At 45.2% G+C, this 22,011-nt stretch overlaps 1 protein-coding gene across 1 annotated transcript; it reads right to left on the bottom strand.

Moving 5' to 3' along the window:
- Positions 1-682: 682 nt before the first annotated feature.
- On the bottom strand, positions 683-21,761 carry LIPH (lipase H). Its single transcript, XM_034781872.1, is given in 10 exon segments — positions 683-899; positions 2,065-2,238; positions 3,938-4,049; positions 12,616-12,711; positions 13,693-13,860; positions 15,984-16,073; positions 18,175-18,276; positions 19,195-19,303; positions 20,821-21,243; positions 21,747-21,761. Coding segments are annotated over 10 exon segments (1,377 nt in total). The 3' UTR covers positions 683-811.
- Positions 21,762-22,011: the final 250 nt, after the last annotated feature.

Below are 22,011 nucleotides of genomic sequence, written 5' to 3'. Positions count from 1 at the left end.
TCTGGCCTCTTTCTAAACATTACTCACCATACGTGTTTATGGTAAAGTTGTCCTTCTGCATGAGGGTGTTTCAACTTGTGATTCTAAGGTTCCTTGCCTGATATCACTGTTTTAAAGAAACTTTTTCTTTATAAAGTCCTAAATACCAAAATCACAAACTTGAAAACTTGCTTTATGTAAAAAGGAATGTTTCACTTCTAAGTTGTTACTATCAGAATGAAAGTGACAATTACTACATATAATGCCAGTTATTTAGCTTTAACTTTTATTAGGTATGCATATGCACATGTAGCAAATCATTGCTTTCAGTGGAAAGAAAAGTCCTACTTGATTGCTACTCAGAATGGTAGTTTCATCATGAAATAACCATACCTATTGTAAGAAGTTAATAAGCCAAAAATACTGTCTGAAAATGACACCTCCATCTTTTTAAAAAATGAATAATTTCAAATAATTGTTTTATAACCAATTGTTTCCTAGTCAAAATGAAGATGGTTAGTTTAGCCTTGCTGTTCCTCAATAGCTTATGGTTGGGAAGCACTCTGAGCTCCTTGGATGGAAGACACTCAGTCTAAAACTTTTTTTTTTTTTTTTTTTTTTTTTAATACTACACCACCATAAATGCATTTGAGAGTCTCTACATGGGCAGCAGGACACCTGGGGAGCATGAGGAATTGCACTGTAGTTTGACATCCATAGAAGACAAGATGTGAAGACACTTGAAAATGAGTCCTTTTCCCCCCCTGCCATTTCCCCATAATATGTGTGCTGTTGTCAGTATAACTTGGCATACAGCTGAGTCTTCCTTGGCTCAAGTTTGCATGTTTTGACATGGAATAGGTTTGAAGATTATTTCAGTGTTTTCCAACAGTACAAGGTCATATCTACACAGCTGTGGTCTGCATAAAGAGAACAAACAAACAAAAGAAGCCATTGATATAAAAACAAGCTACCCTCTTTTCTTCATTCACATGTCCTCTTATAGCACTTTAGGGATTTGTATAGAATGAGTTGTCTGTAGTATGCTTAGGAGGAAAAGAGAGGCTGGTAGGTGAGGTGGGGTAGCTTCCTCCTATGCTGTAGATCACAGGAATGTTTAAACCAGATTTTTTGAGACATTCGGCACTGGAAAAGTCTCTTGCCTCCCTTAATGATAAAAGAAAGTGATACAGCAGACTGACCCCTGTCTGCATTGACTTCATCCTCTGGGAAAGTCTTCTCTAAAGAGAAAGTGGCTATCTCCTAGGTGACAGCTGAGGTGAGAGGCTCATGAAAACCAGATATATCAAAGGACTGGATATGGACCTGGGACTTGAAAAGCAGAGAGTGAGGAGATCTGAGAAACAGAAATGAAGAGATGTCGCAGGCTGTCTCTGGCAAGAGAGGGTTGGAAAGAAGAGACCTGGCTTACTAGAAACAGAATAAATCTTCCTTTTTTTTATTCTGTAGCTAAGCCCAAAGTGCCTGATCTAGCAGAATTTATGAGAAATCTAAATTTGCAGTTCATTCCTTTTATTTTACTGCCATTTTCTCTCTATTGTTAATAAACCTTGTTTTTAACACAAGTAGATGATCCATGGCCTGTTGCTTAAGAAATTTCACACAGACTGTCCCAAAGACAAGAAAACTGCTCAGCCTCTATATGCTGAACGTTTGTATTTACTTGCATCAAATTTATTTTCAGTATAGTATTGAGCCTTAGGCAACATCCTTGTAACTGCATAAAGGGCCTGTACTGCTTTCCAAGGCCCTTATTTAAATCTCCTTTTAATCAATGTGAATTTTGCCTGAGTAAAAATTGCACATTGAGATCCCAAATTACACTTTTTAGAGGCAATAAACCAAATTCTGTCTTCAAGCATAGATAAAAAGTTCTCAGTAACTACAATGGGAATTGTATGCATGGATTTGAGGGCAAAATTTGATCCCAAAATATATGTACGGTAATTAGACTATGTGGTCTAAATGTAATTCTTCTGGCCTCAATCAGGCCAGTAATCCACATGAAACATTTAAAACCATCTAATTTGGAAGTATGGAGATCGTTAGTAATCATCCACTTACCTTTCTGGATTTGTAATGGACCTTAACCTCATTTGAAGAATCCGGAGTTTGTGCTTTGGGCCTATTACAGACCCTGTGGAAAATGCCAAGGAAATTCTTGCAATTTTTTCAAAATCCTGGTCAAATCCAGCTATCAAAGTAGCTTGGTTGTATTGTTGAAAAGTTGCAACTTCACTAAACAGAAAGCAGACAATTTAGAATATACTCACTAAAAAGCAAATCACATTTTGACTAGATTCCGTGTAATATTCTCCATAACCACCATTGTGAAGTGCCAGGCTCTTGAATTCCTGCTGATTTTTCTGAGAGTGGGCTATGAATTCAGATTCCCAGATCCAAACCTGTTCTTATGGTTTTGGTACCCTGTCCCCACCAAACCTCCAAGGCACCTACTTTCCTGGTCTCATTCAGAGGTGGGCAAAAATCTCATGAGAAGGATGTGATTTTTATCATTCAAGAAGATGGATATCTTGGGAAATCACTTGATTTCTGACACCATAGACTGAAATCTAGTTAGAACAGCTCACAAGATTTTGGTGTTTTTGAATCTGACCCCAAAATAGAATCTGAGCTCTGACTCTGCCTTCCACCTGAACTGAAAGTCATAGATTAAATCCAATCATGGTTCAAACACTGCTTTCTATATGGACTTATATGTTCATTTAGGCAGCCATGTATACTGTATAACATATGCTAAATACAAAATTCTATGTTAAAAGTATGTTATATTTCTGACTTAGATCTGCAAATCAGAACATTCTGAGCTCGGCATGTTAAAGTACCTTAATTTGGTGTCTTGTAGCTGTTTCTAGGCAATTGCAGCACATGCCTCCATAGTATAGTGCAGAGTTGACACAAGCCAATGGAGAGTAATACAGTGTATCATGGCATAGCATTAAAGTCAACAGAGCTTCATAAGGGATGGATGTGACCCAATGATTTTGGGCAACATGATCCATTTTATACTGAGACATCACAGGAATCTGCTTGGACCTTTCAGTGCAACAGTAATAAACATGCACATGTGACTGTACTTCATGAAGGTCTCTGTATATATGGATGGATATTTAAAGATACGGATCCTGAGTAAGTAATGTACAATGCAGTATTTTAACTAACTTTGCCCTAATCAAAAGTTTTTTTAAAATGTAGATGCTGCTTTGTTATTCCACCACTAGTGGATTATGGGGGCTAATTCCATTACAAATGTAAACATGGAGATGTAATTGGAAATGTGCAATATTTCCAGAGTCTAGCGTTCAATTTGATGCACTTTATTAGCATATTTAGAAGCTATGAGAAGGTCAGCAAGATGAAACCTTGTGTTTATGTGAAAGATATTTACAATTTCACCTGAATATCTGTCTTTGTTCCTTCATACATGCTGAGTGGCGGGCTATTAAATGCTTAGAAATGCATGGAGTACATACCATGAAACAGTAGAGAGTTTTAGATATGCAAGTAAATCCAGCATAAGCAGCATATGACTCAGAGCTGAAGGACTATGCAGCTAGAAATGCCATGACAAGTCATTGAAGAGTCACTGAAAAACTAGTCATGCAGAAAATGTCTGGCTGTAGTAAGATTAGATTAGTCTCACAAATTTGCATAATCACATAAATCACCATTTCACCCTTGAGAATAATGCAATTTTTCTGGAGATTATATTCTCCAGGCCAGATGCTCAACTGGTGTAAACTGGCACAGTTCCACTGGAGTCACATAGATTAATTTAAACCTGCTTACACGGGATTTATCCCTTGAGGTGCAAGCAATCCCCAACTCCTGTGTGCTTGCCTCCTGCCAGCACCAGGGCTTGATTGGCCTAACTTACTAGCCGAGAGTTTTGGATCTTGAACCCAGTAGGACTTACTGATTGATTTTGGATTCTGCTGTGTTCCCAGCTTGATCTGTTAGTTTAATTATGAGGGAGCCTCTTCTAATATTTTTGTTCCAGGTAATAATATCCACCAAGTAATGATAAACTGCAAGGCAGAGAGAGAGCACAGTTAGATTCAACTTCTTTCCTTTTCTGACAGAGTGCTTTGGGCTGGAAGCTGAGCTGCAGATGGAGCACATTTTCCTCTCATTTATCTGACCTTTGTGTCTTGCTTGTGTTGCTTCTTTTCACTCTCAATTTTCAGTCTCCCTCCTGCTTGTCATCTCCTAGCCCCTTCTCATTTGCTTCCTTTCTTTGCCCCTTGACATGCTCACTCTTCTCCATTTCTCACTGGGCATTTCCTTGCAGTGTACCTTTTCCTTTCTGTTGTTACTCTACTCCCTTTACTCTCTCCTAGGAGGCTCTCACTTCACCCTTCCACGTGGTTCTTTTCATATGGGATTTGTGACGGGTTGGATCACAGAAACCCCCTTGGGAGCTGCCACCTGATGTGCAAAGACTACCTCTGCTCCTGTTTTTCTTGCCAGCTCAGGACTCCAGCACCCTGTCTTGCTGAGCCAGACACTCCCGTCTGCTCCAACACAGACCCAGGGTCTGAATCACTTGTCCCAGAGCTGCAAGTTTACCTGAAAACAGCTCCCAGAAGTGTGCTTGTCTTTAGCACTCAGATGCCCAACTCCCAATGGGGTTTAAACCCAGATAAATCTGTTTTACCCTGCATAAAGCTTATGCAGAGGAAACTCATAAATTGTTCGCCCTCTATAACACTGATAGAGAGATATGCACAGTTGTTTGCTCCCCCAGGTATTAATACATACTCTGAGTAAATTACTAAATAAGAAGTGATTTTATTAAATACAGACAGTAGGATTTAAGTGGTTCCAAGTAGTAACAGAGAGAACAAAGTAAGTCAGCAAGCAAAATAAAATAAAATATGCAAATCTATGTCTAATCAAACTAAATACAGATAATCTCACCCTCAGAGATGCTTCAGTAAGTTTTTCTCAGACTGGACACCTTCCAGGCCTGGGCACAATTCTTTCCCCTGGTACAGCTCTTGTTCCAGCTTAGGTGATAGCTAGGGGATTCTTCATGATGGCTCTTCCCTCCCTCTGTTCTCTTCCACCCCTTTATATATCTTTTGCATAAAGCGGGAACCCTTTGTCCCTCTGGGTTTCCACCCACCCCCCCCACTGGAAAAGCACCAGGTTAAAGATGGATTCCAGTTCAGGTGACATGCTCACATGTCACTGCAAGACTTCATTGCCCACTTGCCAGCACACACATATACAGGGAGACTAACAGGTAAACACAGCCATCTGCAGACAATGGTCCTTGTTAATGGGAGTCATCAAGATTCCAAACCATCATTAATGGCCCACACTTTACATAATTACAATAGGCCCTCAGAGTTATATTTCATATTTCTAGTTTCAGATACAAGAGTGGTACATTTATACAAATCGGATGATCACACTCAGTAGATTATAAGCTTTGTAATGATACCTTACAAGAGACCTTTTGCATGAAGCATATCCCAGTTACGTTACATTCACTTATTACCATATTTTTCCAAAACTATCCCAGTTACATTATATTCACTTATTATCATGTTTTTATAAAACCATATAGGCTGCACAACATCACAGGTTTCTTTCCCCTCTGCATGATGTAGATTTCCTCAGTTCTCCGGCACTTCCTGTACTGCTCTTGAAATGCCCACCTTGTCTACTTGGATTCTCTCAGCTAGCTACTTCCTTCCTTTTAGCCCATCTCCTCTGCTGTTGCACTGCCCAGCCAAGCATACTGTCTCTAACTGCTCTACACTTTGCTCTAGGAATCATTCTGAGGCAGTTCTATCTATGGCTTGTGCTATATAGGAGGTCAGACTAAATGATCATAATGGTCCCTTCCAGGATTGGAATTTATGAAATCTTCCACCGTTCTGTTGTCTGCTCTCATATCTTTTTTTCTCCCTTTTCTTTTTGATTCACTTCAGGATTTTTCACCACCTTCTGGGGTGGGTACATTCATAGCGCATGAGTATGTATACTGAATTCAATCACCTGTGACAACCTGGTCAATTGTCCTTGAAGCCAAAATGGCCAAGAGTTTCTCTGCTGTGGAGACAAAAATGACCAATGAAACCTTGCAAAAGGGCCATCTTGGCATTCTGTGTGTTGATGGCAAATGTAAAACTGGAGCATGGAACATCTGAACATTGTTTGAAACAGCTAACATCCTCCTCCTCGTCCCGGAGTTAAAAAGCCTGAATTGAGATCTGTGCTTTATGTGAAGTGCCCGTGCCAGGAAGCTGTGAAAAGAAAGCTGAGAACTTGATGGGTTGCGCCAGCAAAGTGTGGCTGTTGTACTTTTACCTAGTGCCTGACAGGCATTGCAGGATTGGTGGGAGATTAATTGAGCGATTTATCAGCATGTGATTCCATACGCACTGTAGGCATCTTCCCATCAACATAGTGTATGGTTCCACCAACACCAATGATATGGCTGCAGATATTTTTTACAAGCAACTGCAGATAGTCCTAAATGAAACCCCAAGAAGAGATGATTCTGGGCACCTTTAATGTCCTGGTAGAAGAGGATAATGACTCCTGTGCAAATTCACTTGGGAAGTTGGGTATTCAGTATTTGTACAGGACCAAGCACAATGATGTCCTTGTCCATGATTGGGGATCCTAAGTGCTATAGAAATCCAAATAATAAATAACAACAGGAATGAGCAGCAATGGCTGGAATTTGCAGCTGCCAGTGACATGATCGCTGACTCACTTTTCCATCACCAGAAGATTTACAAGCAGACATGGTACAGCCCATATGGTTTCTCTAGGACTCTTATTGATCGTGACTTCGTTAACAACCATTGGCAGTCATGGATGTAGGAGTTTGCAGAGGCATCGAACTTGACACTGGGTCATCAGCTTCAGCTGGCAAAAGTGCACCTCCGACTTTGACATCAGCCAGTTAATGGGCCAAAATTAGTCAATTCAATCAAAACCTCTTATTACAACCAATCTATCAAAAAAGAACTAGATAAATTCATGGAGGATAGGTCCATTAGTGGCTATTAACCAGGATAGGCTGGGATGGTGTCCCTAGCCTCTGTTTGCCAGAAGCTGGGAATGGGCGACAGGGGATGGATCACTTGATGATTACCTGTTCTGTTCATTCCCTCTGACACATTTGGCATTGGCCACTGTCGGAAGACAGGATACTGGGCTAGATGGACCTTTGATCTGATCCAGTATGGCTGTTCTTATGTTCTGTCATCCATTCTGAACTGCATAAGGCCATTGAAGCATTAGAGATTTAAGTCTCACTTCCTGTCACCTGATCAGGAATGGTATTGTTTCAAGTCGTTAGTGCAGACTGCTGCCAGCTCAGTGCTGGGGCTCATCCCTTCAGATGTCATCCAAGGATCAGTGAGGACATGCTAACTTCCAGGGCTGGTGCAAGGATGTTTTGCACCCTAGGCGAAACTTCCACCTTGCGCCTTCCCCCCTCCCCGAGCCCTGCGGCAGCTCCCAGCCCCCTCCCCCGCCGTGAGGCACCCCCCCTCCGCAGCAGCTTACCCCCCCCCCGCCCTGAGGTCCCCCCCTCTGCGGCAGCTCCCCACACCCCCCTCTGCCCTGAGGCGCCCCCCCTTGCGGCAGCTCCCCACCCCCAAAAAAAAAAAAAACCTCCCCCATGGCAGCTCCCCCTCCTGCCCGGGGAGCCGTGCAGCAGCTCCCCACCCCAGCTCACCTCTGCTCCGCCTCCTCCCCAAGCACGCCATCGCTGCTCCACTTCTCTCGCCTCCCAGGCTTGCGGCGCCAATCAGCTGTTTGGCACCGCAAGCCTGGGAGGGAGAGAAGCAGAGCGGGGCGTGTGCTCAGGGGAGGAGGCGGAGCAGAGGTAAGCTGGGGCGGGGAGTTCCCCTGCGTGCCGCCCCCCCCCCTTACTTGCTGCAGGTGGCCCTCCCAAGGCCCCCATTCCGCCGGCCAGCCAGAGCGCCGGGAGCCAGCCCGCGGCCCTGTTCCGCTGGCCGGCCGGAGCGCCAGGAGCCAGCCCGCAGCCCCGTTCCGCCGGCCGTCCGGAGCGCCAGGAGCCAGCCCGTGGCCCCGTTCCGCCAGAGCGGCGGGAGCCAGCCCGTGGCCCTGTTCCGCTGGAGTGCCGGGAGCCAGCCCATGGCCACATTCCACAGGCGCCACTTTTGGGGAATGTGGTCAGGGGAAGCGGCCGCTTCCCCTGAACCCCACTAGCTACGCTACTGGCTAGTGCCCTAGGCAACCGCCTAGGTCGCCTAATAGGTTGCACCGGCCCTGCTCACTTCAGTCGCAGCTAAGAAAAAAGCAGACTACAATTTGAGTCTTTAAAGATGTTTGTCAAGAGCAAAAGCAAAAGCTGAATGGGTTCAGCTTTGGAACATCAGCAATTCACTGTGTAAGAACAATAAGGAATCCTGGTGATCAACTCAGGCAGCCAGTGTAGAACAGGCTGCCATCAGGCACGATCTCCACACCCTCTATTCACCTTTGCAGTGTTTGTGGGGGAAGATGGCACCGGCTTGGCCAGTAAAGAATCAAGATGGCAGCATTAGCCACTATGCAAGATCTGTTGCATCGATGGGGAGATAATTTTAATATATTTCTCAGTTGTCTGCTGTCTGCAGTCCCTCTTCCATTTGAAGAGGGGCAGGAAGATCCAGTTAAGCACCTTTCTTCAATCACAATCATAAGAACATCCGTACTGGGTCAGACCAATGGTCTATCTAGCCCAGTATCATGTCTTCCGACAGTGGCCAATGCCAAATGTGTCAGAGGGAATGACCAGAACAGGCAATCATCAAGTGATCCATCCCCTGTCGTACACTCCCATCTTATGGCAATTAGAGGCTTAGGGACACCAGAGCATGGGATTGCATCCCTGACCATCTTGGCTAACAGGAATTCATGGACCTGTCCTCAATGAACTTATCTCATTCTTTTTTGAATCCCGTTACAGTTTTGGCCTTCATAGCAAACCCTGGCAACAAGTCCCACAGGTTGACTGTCTATTGTCCAAAAGCTGTAGTCTGGGAAGGCACCAGGGGTTTGTAACATCACCCCTGAGTTGTTGAAGACAGGTCAGAATATTGTTGTACCATACTGCATAGACTCCTCCAGATCCTCTGGCACGCTAATATCATCCCTGATGATTTGAAGAAGGTGGTTATTCTGCCTCTGCTCAAAAAGGGTAATAAGGCAGAATGTAGCAACTACAGAGGTATTATGCTGTCCCCCAGAGGGAGTCTTCAATTCCATGTTAATGTCTTGAATCAATAATGCATTTTGTGGCAAAGGCCAGGATACTCAGTGTTGCTCTAGACCTGGTCATTCCACTGTCAACCAGCTCTTTACCTTGAGGCAGCTTTTGGAGAAAATGGCTGAATTTAATAAGCTGTGTGCAGAAGTTTTTATAGACTTCTGTCAGGCCCTTTATTCAGTGCATCAGATAAGTTTCTAGGACCTGATGACATGACTCAGCGTCCCTGGGAAGATAGTGTCATTGAAAGAAGAGTTCTATAATGGAATGGAAAGCTGCGTTCAAGTCCATGGCAGATACATGGTACGGTTTCCTTTCTCCATGGGAGTTCAACAAAGCTGCATCCTGTCACTATTGTTGTTCAGTATTGGTACTGATTGATGGATAAACTTGAAGATGTGCCTTTTGGTGTTGTGCTGAACACCATTCTGCTTCAAGATCTCGAATATGCCAATGGCATTGCTGGCTCAGTGTGGTGAATCGCTGAAGCTGATGGCTGATCTGGTTGGGCAAGAAGCAACAAGTATTGGTCTGGCTATTAATCTGGATTAAACCAACTCCCTGACCACTACCATCAAGCAGCGTTCAGCTCCAGATTACACCCAGCTCAATGTTAACCTGTTTGGACGGGACTTCAAGCAGGTGGTCACTGTCAAATACTTGGGAAGCATCACAGACTGTGCCAGAGAGCCATGTTTTGGGCCATTCAACAGCCTCAGTGAAGACATTGGGACATCAATCTTGCTAGGAAGCTGCAGATCTATAGAACCATGGTTATACCAACTCTATTGTATGGCAGTGAAACATAGGCACCGAGGAAGGCTGACAAATGGTGGTAACATTTTCATTTATTGTCATCTTCATCAGCTGCCCATATTAAATGGCAGGAACAGATCAGCAGTGAGGATATTCATAGCTGAACCCAGCAAATGCCGACCCAGCAAATGCCTCTATCAGCGCTATTTTGGTTTATGGCTTTCTTGGTATGGACATATTATTAGGATGGAAGACCAAGGAATTATGAAGCATGTTTACCAATGAATGCTGTTACATGCCTGGGATCATGTGGTCACCAAAATTTTCAGTGGCGCAATAAGATCAGCTGGATGTTCAGTCTTTGTCTATTGTTGTCTATTGTTGTTAAGGACCTAGTCAGAGAGTGATTCAGTTGATGCTCAGTCTGCAAGGAAGCTACATCCTTTTGGGATTTGCCATGAGGATGATGACAGATCTTTCACCTTCCTGCTTAGATTATTCCCTTCCTTTTCTTTCCAACCATTTCCAGGTTTTTCACCCTTCTGCTCAGTCCTTTTCTCTCTGCTCCTGGATTTCTTCTTAGCCACTCACTCTTACTCTGTTTCCCAGAACACCCTTTCCTCAGTCCTATCAATCCTACCCAGTGAAGCCTCTCTCCTTTGTGCCAACTTCTTCTCAACTAATTTATCCTTGCCCCTGCCTACTCCAGTCTCTCTCCTCCCGCTATCCCTTCTGTCCATCCCTGTGCGTGTGCTTCGTCCTGCCCAGGTCAGTCCACTTTGTACCTCTACATGGTGTTTTTTCCCCAATTCCTTCCTGTGTACACCACACTTTCTCTCTCTTGTTTTTGAGGTTGCCAGGTGTTTTTTCCTTGTTCTTTATGGAAACAAACTTGCTTTTTTTTTTATCTGTTTAAAGTGTGATTCTACTCTGAAATGTGTCTCCATAAAAAGGCACCTTTTCACTCTGCAGACTTGCCCTTGTCCATGTTTGCTGTCCGACTGGCTTACTTTAGGGGCTAAAATAGATTTTTGCTGCTTTTTACACCCATTAAAACTAAGAGCCCCCCAGCTCTAAGACAGTGAGCATGATTCTCTTCCAGCTCACAGATCACATCTGTTATCTAAGCAGAGGCTGCAGAACCACCTCCTGCCCCCAGTCACACCAGAGCAACTCTGAAGACAATGAGAATGGTGCAGATTTAGCTGAGCTCAGAGTCTGGCTAGCAGAGCCTTTCCCGGTGATGAGGCAGGAGAATGAAAGACTCTCCAATCCCTGGCAGGACTGGCAGCTGGACAAAACATCTTGGTATTCTTACACTGGGCATATTTGCTCCAGAAGTCACTGAGGGTTATATTGACCCTTTAAGAGCTGCACTGCCCCAGGGGAATGCACCCTGCCTCTGCGCCTTGGCAGAGTGAGGGAGAGTGCCTATCCTTATGGGATGGAGCCTGCTCATCTGCAGCCCACTCCCTTCCCATGGTTTGGGGCAGGAGCAGGGGAGGGAACACCAATTGCACTTGGCCTTTGTTTGGATTGTGCCAGCTCTGGGTGGAAGCTCCTTCTGTCCTCTCCCCACATGCTTCACACTTACATAATTTGACTTGCCAATAAACATGGGTCACCACCATGTCATTGTACTGTCAGAGCAGAACTGCGTTTTACGGAGAGCCTCAATGGTGACCTGCAAAGGAGTTTTGGAAAGTTGGGCTTGTGCTCATTTGTATTTGTGTATGATGGATTAAGAAGCCCTGAAAGGGATTTATCTTAGAAATACCAGGCATGTCCAGTCTGGTCTCCCTGGCTTTGCTGGAGATCTCCCCGATGTTTATTGTGAATTCTAGCACTCTGAAAAGCTGGGAGTGCTGAATCCCCTGTTAGCCACAGTGGCAATCAACAACTGAGTTACACAAGTGTTAAAGCAAACAGAGTTTGAAACGGTTTGATTAAAAACCTCGTCCTTTCTCCAGTTTGCTCCACTTCTACTTCCTTGATTCTTGTGATGCCACCATTTCCCTACTCTTCAGTCACCATGGAGCCTTCCAGCCTACACAGAACCTGAATTTCTCATGGGGAAAAAAACCTAAGCAGATAAAGTTAAAAAAAACAGAAAACCCAGACACCTGTCGTTGCTTCATCATCCATCATAAAGCTGATAAATACCTATTGTTTTTTCTTTGCAGGTCACCTTTAAGGGTCAACAGTTCAATCTCACACCCAGTTAAACTCACTGGGAGGTAGGCCATTGACTTCAATGGTAGCAACATTGGACCCCAAGACAGTTACTGTTTTTTCCTAGGCTTTATTCACATATCACCAAATTTACTAGTTCTAAAAGGGAAACTGGTCTGTTCCTGTGTGTCTCTACTTAGCTGATAGGGAAAGATTGTTTTGTCACTGTGCCAAGTGTATCTGCCATTTTGGAGCAGAGAGGTATTATTGCAAATGGAAATGTGTTTTATCCATCAGCTACAAGGCGTGCTTCTAATATGCAGTGAGACACAGTGACAGCTAACTGACTGTTCTGAATTGGATGTCAGTGCTGTTGCTGACAGAGTCTTCAATGCAAAGTTGAAGGAATGTTAATCACTCACGGCAGAATGGTTCTTCGTCCGATGTATCAAAAAACACTTTAGTCACTGGAGGATTCTTTAGCGTTAAATAGCTTTTCCACTTATCAGCATAATAACCTGTAGACCACAGTGTGAAAATTCAGCATTAGGTGACTGTACAAGACCAAATGACTGAAAAAAAATCAAGTTAGTGCTTGATTTATACTAAATTGCTTTTCAGCCACAAGGTGAATATTGCAATTAGTTACTGATAAAACACAGCATAGGCAATATCCCTAATATTCTGTATACTCATGTGAGTAAGCTAAGCCCATGTGTTAGTGCTCACAGGAATTAGGCCTAAATATGGCTGTTTTCTGTCCATCCCATATTTTAAGAGACATCCTTTTTTGTTTCTTGTCAACCCAAGTGTTGCTCAGTAGAACAATAATCTCCCTTACTTTGGAAGTTTATTTCTGGGAGCCCAGTAGATTTTCTAGAGCCAAGGTTTCCAAATGTGGGAGCCTAAAGTTACACTCCTAAATCTATATTTGGACAAGTAGAACAAGTGATCTGATTTTCAAAAGTGCAGAGCATTCAGCAGCTCCTGTTGAAGTCAGTAAGGGTTTAAGATGCTGAATACCTCTTGGAAGTACTTAGCAGGAGCATGTGCTTATCCCCCATACAGCTCCCCAAAGGCATGTGAATTCTGCTCTGCCCCCCAGAAAAGTCGACAAGTTCTTGATTTGGCTGTTCAGTCGCCTGTGAGTGCTGATCTGTGCAGTAACTGTGATGTGAATGTACAAAGACTAAATGAAGCCACCAAATCCATTTTCACTTGTAACGTAAGCTAGGATTTATACCTGCCTTTCCAGGTGTGAAATGGTGTCATCTCACCCACCCACCCCCAGAAGGAAGCAAAAGCTGTACGTGTTCAGGGATTTTGCAAACAGCTGTCCCATGAGTCCTTTGGCAACATGTACCAGAATGTTTGTTATAGGTTACATGGAGTAACATAGGGTACGGTGTGACAGGCAGCAGTATGAGTCCCTTGGATTGTTAAAAACCATCTCCAAAACACAACTCTTTTATCCACATTGGACACTGCATCATCCTTACCCAGGACGGGGCATGGCATGGGCTGGAAAGCCTCACAGCTGGCACATTTGCTGTTCCTGTAATCTCTGTATGTATCACAGGGGTATGCAGTGATGTTGCACCTCTCTTTCAAGGATGACAGGAACAGGAAAACAGACCTCTGATGGTCACATTTAAAATACTGTGATCCTTGTTGACACAAAGAGAAGGGATATTTCATTAGAAATCCATGTACAACATGCAAAATGTTAGTGCAACAGCAAAACAGAATACACCCTGTTGCTGTGACAGTATCGTAACACAAGAGATGTTCACAGGGTCACGTTAAATCCTGTCCAGCATCTTGATGTGCTGTAAAGCAAGAAACTCTGAGCCAGCACAGCTTGTGCAACTCGCACTATAAACCAGATGGAAGGATACACTGAGTGCTCCATACTGCTTCTGGGCTGGACACAGATTATCCCTCACTGCTTCTGGCCCAGAGACACTGATTGTTCCCCACTGGTTCTAGGCCAGAGACACTGATTGTCTCCCACTGGTTCTGGGCTGTCAGCTGGGACATACCTGTTCCTACCAATGAACAAGGGCTTAGAATCTAAGCAGTTCAAGTAATCTAACTGCAATGGACTTTCATGAGACCAGGCCCAGAGTATGGGTATGTTTAAAAAAACTGTAAAATGGCACTTTCATACTCACCATACTGTCTGCTCCATGTGTACCTTCAAGTCATACCTGTCTACAGCCTACAAGAAGACTAGCCTACGGTTAGCACTGCAGAGCCACTGCTGGTATGCACAACTATGGATTCTACTCCACCTCATGAATTAGCCACCTGGTTCTTAGCTGGGGTTGTCACTTAGGTGGTGCATTCCTTTTGCATAAGCTCTTGCCATTCTTGGTAAAAGCTCTTATAGAAGCAACTGGTTCCATGGACTGTGCTGAAATACACAGCAACGTACTAAAACCTGCCGCAAAATGCCCACCTCTCCAATTTGGCATGCTAGTGACCTCAGAGGAACTGTAAGGAAGTTCTGTAAAAGACCTACAAACAGCAGCAGAGGGACTGATGATGTGTGAGAAGAGCCAGGGCAAAGCTAAATTCCTGTGTGTGCTACCCTTGAAAAATGCCATAGAGCATTACAGAAAAGGGCAGTGATGGCTACACTAAGCAGCATAAGAGATCTGCACCTCTGAAGCAAAACAAACTTCATCCCACCATGAAAAGTCCTTTGAAAAACTCACTGCATGTTTCCATGGACCATGGCTCCTTAGTAAGGTTGTTGCCCAATGTATAATAGTTCAGGGCTTGGCATCTTCCCCCAGCACATATGCTGCATTTTTTCCTCTCAATGGGTGATTCTAGATGTCCTCACTGCCAGGTGCTAAAGCGTCAAATTGCTGTGTCTCAGTTTAGACATGTGGTTATGTGGACGTGATCTCAATGCCTAACCAGGGCAAGTAGAAATTTACACTGCAAAAACATTGCTATTGATCTCAAATGTAGGGGTTTGCTGCAAATTTCAGTGTTTTCTGTAGAATTTAAATTTTTGTTTAAAATACACGGGTTTAGATTTTTTTAGTGCCTGACCAAACACACAGCAAGAGCCAGTACCTCTCTGAAGAGCTTATACAATAGAAGAGACTAGACAAAGGACGGGAAGGGAACCAGAGGCACACAAAGGGGAAGTGACTTGCTCATGGTCACATACTAGCTCAGTGGAAGGAACAGAACACAGGTCTCCTGAGTGCCATGCTGTCTCTCATTGCCAAGACATGCATTATTGCTTCAGTGTTGTCTTCTCCATTACACAGTTACACTGTTCTCTGCACTGGTTCTGGGGACTCATTGCTGCTAACACTTGTGCTTTCACACTGGATTTGAGTGAATTTGCTTTTTTTTTTTTTTTAATAAAAAATCTCACATCTTCTAAATGTTTCTATACATTCTGGTGGTAAACTTGCTCACTGAATTTATGCATGCAAATTTGTGGAACTAGGTGAATTTGCTCCACAGCAAAATTTGATCCCATTTGCTCACTTGGAAGAGAGCAGAAAATCCAGGATAAAACAGCAAAAGGTTACGGGTCAGATCCGCCTCTGGTACAAATCAGCGTGGCTCCTTGGACTTCAGTGTAGCAGCCCCCAATATACAACAGCTGGGGTTCTGACTTTTTGGGTTGTTTTTCAAAAAGTTGGGTTGTTTTTTTGTTGTTGTTTTTTTACTGTCAGTGAGTGTTTCCCCCACACTTCTTTAGGTGATTTGTTGAAAATATTTTGTCCTAGTTTTCCCAATGCAAAGTGTATTTCATTACCAGAAAATATTGTTTGTGGACAGCCAGGCTGGTCGGTTCCTCCATTGGCATAGAAGTCTATGTGTCCTAAAGCTTCTCTGTAGCCTAGTCCTAATCAAAGAAAATATCATTTTTAGAAAGAGTCTTAAAGTGCCGGGAAAAGGAATTTCAGAAGAATTAGGAACAAATAACAACATGGATTCCTTTAGCATTGGCAGCCTCAGCTGTGCAAGAGATTTAGTTTCCTTAATCTATTTATGCATCATTGAACTAAAAGACAATGACCCGGTTGCCATATTCTAGATAATGACATTAAATACCCACAATCAGACAATGTGTGTGACATGTGCATGATGCGTATCTGGGCCCATCACCTTCTGCAGAGAAACTGTGGGAGGGAAAAAGGGAAGTTAAATCTCTGTGGTCCCCTCCATGCACAGATATGGGCCAGGGCTTGATCTCATGCAAGGAGGGTGGATTCTGAACAGGATCCTGAAATGAGTATGAGTTAGTGGAGCTGTGCGAGAACAGGGTGATGCTGCTTTGTAAAGGTGAGACATAGCCATTAGCGTATGCTGCTGGAATCTGGCAGATGGGTCTTGAGTGCCGTGGAGGAGAGTGATGCAGTAGTCCAGGTCAGTGCTTCTCAAAGCCGAACAAACAAAGTGCTTGTTCAGGGAAAACCCCTGGCAGTCCAGGCCGGTTTATTTACGTGCTGCATCCACAGGTTTGGCCGATTGCTGATCCCACTCGCCGCGGTTCGACACTCCAGGCCAAGGGCGGCCAGCACATCCCTCAGCCTGCGCCACTTCCCGCAGCCCCCATTGGCCTGAGACGGCGAACCGTGGCCAGTGGGAGCCACAATCGGCCGAACCTGCGGACGCAGAAGGTAAACAAACCAGCCCGGACCACCAGGGGCTTTCCCTGAACAAGCGGCGGACCGGCTTTGAGAAGCACTGGTCTAGGTCACAGAAGTCAAATGTATGGGTGAGGAGGAACTGAGGGGGGGAAATTACCAAATGGGGATGGGTTGATTGGCGACAGTGTGGGAAGAAAGGTTCAGAGTCCAGTGTTATTAACACTATGTTGAAGGGAATGAAAAGGTTAGGCTTTTCAAGTTGGTGTCCAGGGCCGGCTCCAGGCACCAGCCCACCAAGCTTGTGCTTGGGGTGGCACCTGGAGGGGGCGGGGCGGCGCGGCGTGGTGCTCCGGCTCCGGCCGCCAGGGAGAGTGGAGCCACAGTGGGCTCGCTGCCCTCGCCCCGGCGCTCTGGCCACTGGAGAGAGTGGAGCCCCGGCCGGCTCTCCGCCCTCCTCCCGGCGCTCTGGCCGCCGGGGAGAGCGGAGCCGCAGTGGGCACTCCGCCCTCCCCCCGGCGCTGTGGCCGCCGGGGAGAGCGGAGCCCCGGCCGGGCTCTCCGCCCTCCTCCCGGGGCTCCGGCCGCCAGCGGAGCAGCAGCGGGCTCGCCGCCCGCCCCCTGGCACTCCGGCCGGGCTCGGCGCCCTCCCCTACCATGCTGGGGCGGGGGGCTTTTTTGCCTTGGGCGGCAAAAAAGCCAGAGCCGGCCCTGGTTGGTGTGATTGGCTTTTGCTATTTTAATTCCTAGCTCCATTTCCTTAGTGACCTGTGACCCACCTGGAAGAGCTGACTCCGAGGTGCTACTGCACACGAGGGTGCTCTCGCTTTGCCAGCTTACAGATGAAATCCTTGCACTTAGTGAAACACACGGACCACTCTGCCCTCCCTCTCCAGGGGCCATAATGCCTCTCCCCTGGCCAGCAAAGCAAGCTGTATCCCATGGAGGTCTATAGAAGCACACATGTACCTTGTGCAGACCTGGCAACTTCCAGTGTACCCTTGGGGGCTGTGCAGCTCAGCGCCACCCTTTGTTATGGGCTGTGCCCATGTGGCACCAGTCACAGTCCTCTGGGTTTGGCTGTTGAGATATGTCCTGTTAAACCAGTAACGCAGCAGAAATAGCTGTGGGGTGAATAGTGACCCATTTTCTGAGCTATGCAGAATGGGACCGCCCCCCAGCCTGGGCGTAACCCTGTGATCTGAGTTAGATCACTGCCCCGTACAGGCACAGAGCTCCAGCCAATGAGAGAGGAGCCTATGCATTGCCTCACAGTAGCCTTCTCACTCCTGCAATCCAAGTTAGTTCCTGGATTTCCATCTAATGAAACACAGAGAAGGAAGAAATGAAATATTACCATCAATATCAGAATGAATGACATCAACAAACTGGGCATCTGTAGGATCTAACCTTTCCTCAGGGGGTTTCCCATTAAATAAGGGGCCTGCTGGATCAAGACCTGAAATGCAAAATGATTATTACGGCATGATTGTAATGTGGTGCTATTTAAATGATTCTCTATATCCCTGTGAATGGATGGTCTCCCCCACCCCACCCTGGATACAACATACTTAACACACTGGGTTAGCATCTGAGAACATGCACACTGTTACAGAGTTTTCCTTCCCTCCTAGTGAAGTACAAAATATTAGCCTCAGTCTGAGCCTCTTCCTTAGCATAGGTTCCTAGGGCTCCTCCTAAAGACCTCGCTGTCCCTACTCGGAGTTCCTTCTTCCTCAGAGAGGCCCCAAGGCAGCTTATGTTCCTGGCATGTGGCTGACAGGGCCAGGGCCGGCTCCAGGTTTTCTGCCGTCCCAAGGGGTGGGGAAAAAAAAAAAAAAGGCCAATCGGCAGCACTTCAGCGGCAGCTCTATCATGCCACTCCATTCTTTGGCGGCAGTTCAGCAGCGGGCCCTTCACTCCCTTTCTTCCTCTTCGGTGGCACTTTGGCGGCAACTCAAAGAGGAAGAGAGGGACTGAGGGACCCGCCGCCGAATTACCGCCAAAGACCCAGACATGCCGCCCCAATAGTGGATGGAGTGCCGCCCCTTTGTATTGGCCACCCCAAGCACCTGCTTCCTTAGCTGGTGCCTGGAGCCGGCCCTGGACAGGGCTCACCATGAGGGCTAGTTAGCAGAAATTACTCTGCATCTCCGTGTAGGGTTCTTGTGCCTGACATTGTTGCATAAGGCCTAACAGTGATGTAGTGCTCCATGCATTCAGAACACAGGACTGGCACTCACTCACTAACTAACTGACCTACACAGCACTCCTGGGAGCTCACTACAGAAAGTATTATTCAGTGTTTGGGTAAACTGAGGCAGAGAGCTGAAGTGATATGCCCAAAACAGGAGCAGGGATTGAGAAAGGGGCTTACCTGTTATTCTCCCAAGTTTGCCATTATACATCTGTCCCACAAACCCAGAGATATGCGCTCCAAGACTAATTCCTATCATATAAACAGAGTCAAGCAATGCTCCATCGGCCTGCAATTTAAAAATGTCCATGATGATAGGTTACAGAAATGTTAAGCACATAAGAAAGATCAAGAGGAGGAAAAGGCTATCCAGCTGGTTCCAGGGATAATGTAAATAGCCCATCGTAATTTTACCTCCCAGTACTTCTCTTGTCCCAACACAAATGGAGGTGTCTTTTGAGACATAATACCCAATGCAAATTCCACTGAAACGAGCCCCCTTTCATGCTCAACACCCTTTGGTGATGTGAATCTGATAGCTAAACATTTCCGGGCCATGACTGTGTTTCCCTGGGACAGCGATTATGCCTGGAATAGTGTCTAGTGCGTGTGGCTGCTATGGCAATACCAATAATTAATAATAAACCCCAATTGCCAGCATGTGGTTTCAGAAATGTATTTGCTAATTCAAAGATCCTAATGCAAGTTGCTGCAGCCCATGGCCTTCTGCAGCTGTTAACTAATCTGTGCAATATGTCACAGGTGCTCACGTTAGTCTGGTCCACCATAAAAACGTCCTGCCCTGTACACTTTTGACACATGTTCTTCAATCACACCAGTGTTCCCAGTCACCAGTTAGCCAAGTGAAATCAATAAGACTGAAACAATCTTATAATATTTGGTCAAAATAAGAATGTAAAATAACATTTAACACCTTAAATAAAGTAACATAATATTTTCATTCACTTTTTTTCACTTTATCTGTTGGGACCCTGATATTTCATCAGAAAAAGATTGCTCCAAGTTCAGAAGGTGATAATCATTATGTGGGTAATGAGAGGACAGGGAGCCTGTTGGGTGTGCATAAGTTTGAATGAGTCACCAGTGTCATAGTTACCAAGATGAGGCTATCTTCTATTTGCAGGGGGAGTGTAGCTTAGTGGAACACCTTCTCATCCCGATCTGCACAGAACATTCAGCACTCCTCTTTACGTGGAGAGACCACATGTAATTCGCATGTAAAGCGCATGTAATTCAGTGTTATATGGTCCTTACAATCATCTTATTCATATTTCCTCTGCCATTCAAGTTGGTAGCTTCACATTTAAAACCATTAATCCCTGTATGTGAATTGAACTCAAGTATAGTCTCAGGGACACATTTTTGAAGTGGCTGCAACCAAATCTTTACTTTTAATTGTCCAACTTTAGGCACCTAACTTTTGGGAATTCGAGTTTAGGGAACAGTGTGGAGGTGCTCCAAACTCCAACTGGTACATGCCAGCTTCTTGTTAGACATCCAGCTGCCTAGTTTGTGTGTTCAAATGTGCACCTGCAAATCTGATTTCCAGGGCACTTGAAATGTATGTGCCTCAGATTAGAGGCTTTTAAAAAAAAGTTTAAACTGAATGAAGCTGTAAAATGTTAACATGCAAAGCCAAAGTAAAGATTTTGGCACTACATATATTTGAGTTTACAGTAATTAATGTATCTCTTTAAAGAACAATTTGCTTTCCCTAAGATTCTGCTGTAAATACTTCTTTTACTCCATTAACACCGTCACAATTATTATAAACATGTAACTTACCAACATTTTGTCTATAAATGTCTTCAAGAATTCAGCAACTTTCTTAGTGTTGCTAGAAGCCCTGTGATAGAGCAGAGTCGTAGCCCCGCGATTCCAATCTACAATGATTATGTTGATGTCTTCCACAGAGAGCAAGAGATGTACTGCTTTTTGTATCCAGATGGGGGGAGAACCTGTGGGTCTGTACCCATGCACAATGAGGATAGTTTTCTTGGTCACGTTCAGATACCTGGAACCAGTTGATCTGAGTGTTTCAGCACAGTTCTGGTTTTGTCTTGTGTAGAGCATTAGTTTCACTTTCAAGTCTGTGCCAGTCAAAGCACTGCTTATACTGAGACCTGTAAATGCAAGACATCCTTCTTCTGTACCTGAAAACAGGAGATGGCAGGTCATTATTAGTCAGATTAGAGATAATAAACTTCTCTGCCTTTTTCCCCATCAGCCCAAGCAAGACCCCATCGCCAGTTCCATCCCTTCGGGTCACTCATTTCCCTCTTCCCCCCGCCCATCATTTGTACTACTGGGGCCATCATGGGAACTCAGCTTTAGCTGCAGCATTAGGATGAGAGCCTTGGCCTGGAGCCAGCATCACGGCTCTCTCAGACTTCTGGCCATCATCTTTCCACTTTCTTTAGCTCTATGTATATACCTGCTCTGTTCATACAGAAGCCCCTGGCATTGGCCACTGTCAGAAGACAGGATACTGGGCCAGATGGACCATTGGTCTGACCCTATATGGTCGTTCTTATATTCTTATATGTTCTGAACGGCCCATCGGACTGACCAAAGGGAGGCATGGGACACAGACACTAAGCCTCTTACTGCAGCTCACAAGAGGCCACTGTTAGGCCCAGGAAGGCAGGGCCACCTGCTCGTCATGGAGAGGCCCAAGAGCACAATGAGGTGTGGTTAGGGTGGGGCCTCACCTGAATGTGCGTCATATACCCCAGTTGGCTGAAACAGATTCCTAAGGTGGAGGATCTTGCACCACCCCAGAACCAAATCTACCTCTGACAAAGAAAGATGCCTCCAAAGCCAGCCCAGTGACCCGCTACTCCTGTGGACAGCAGGGACATCTAAGGGAAGAATGCCCCCTGTGAAGTGTGAATGCATCCAGGGCTGGACCATGGAGATGCGTACCCATAAGAAAGCTCCCCACAGATTGACAATGCCGGTCTGGGTACAAGGGAA

This window comes from Trachemys scripta, chromosome 9 (genome assembly GCF_013100865.1).
Source record: "Trachemys scripta elegans isolate TJP31775 chromosome 9, CAS_Tse_1.0, whole genome shotgun sequence".
NCBI lineage: Eukaryota > Metazoa > Chordata > Testudines > Emydidae > Trachemys > Trachemys scripta.
The sequence above is the reverse complement of the archived record's forward strand: the minus strand, read 5'-3'. Positions and strand labels throughout refer to the sequence as shown.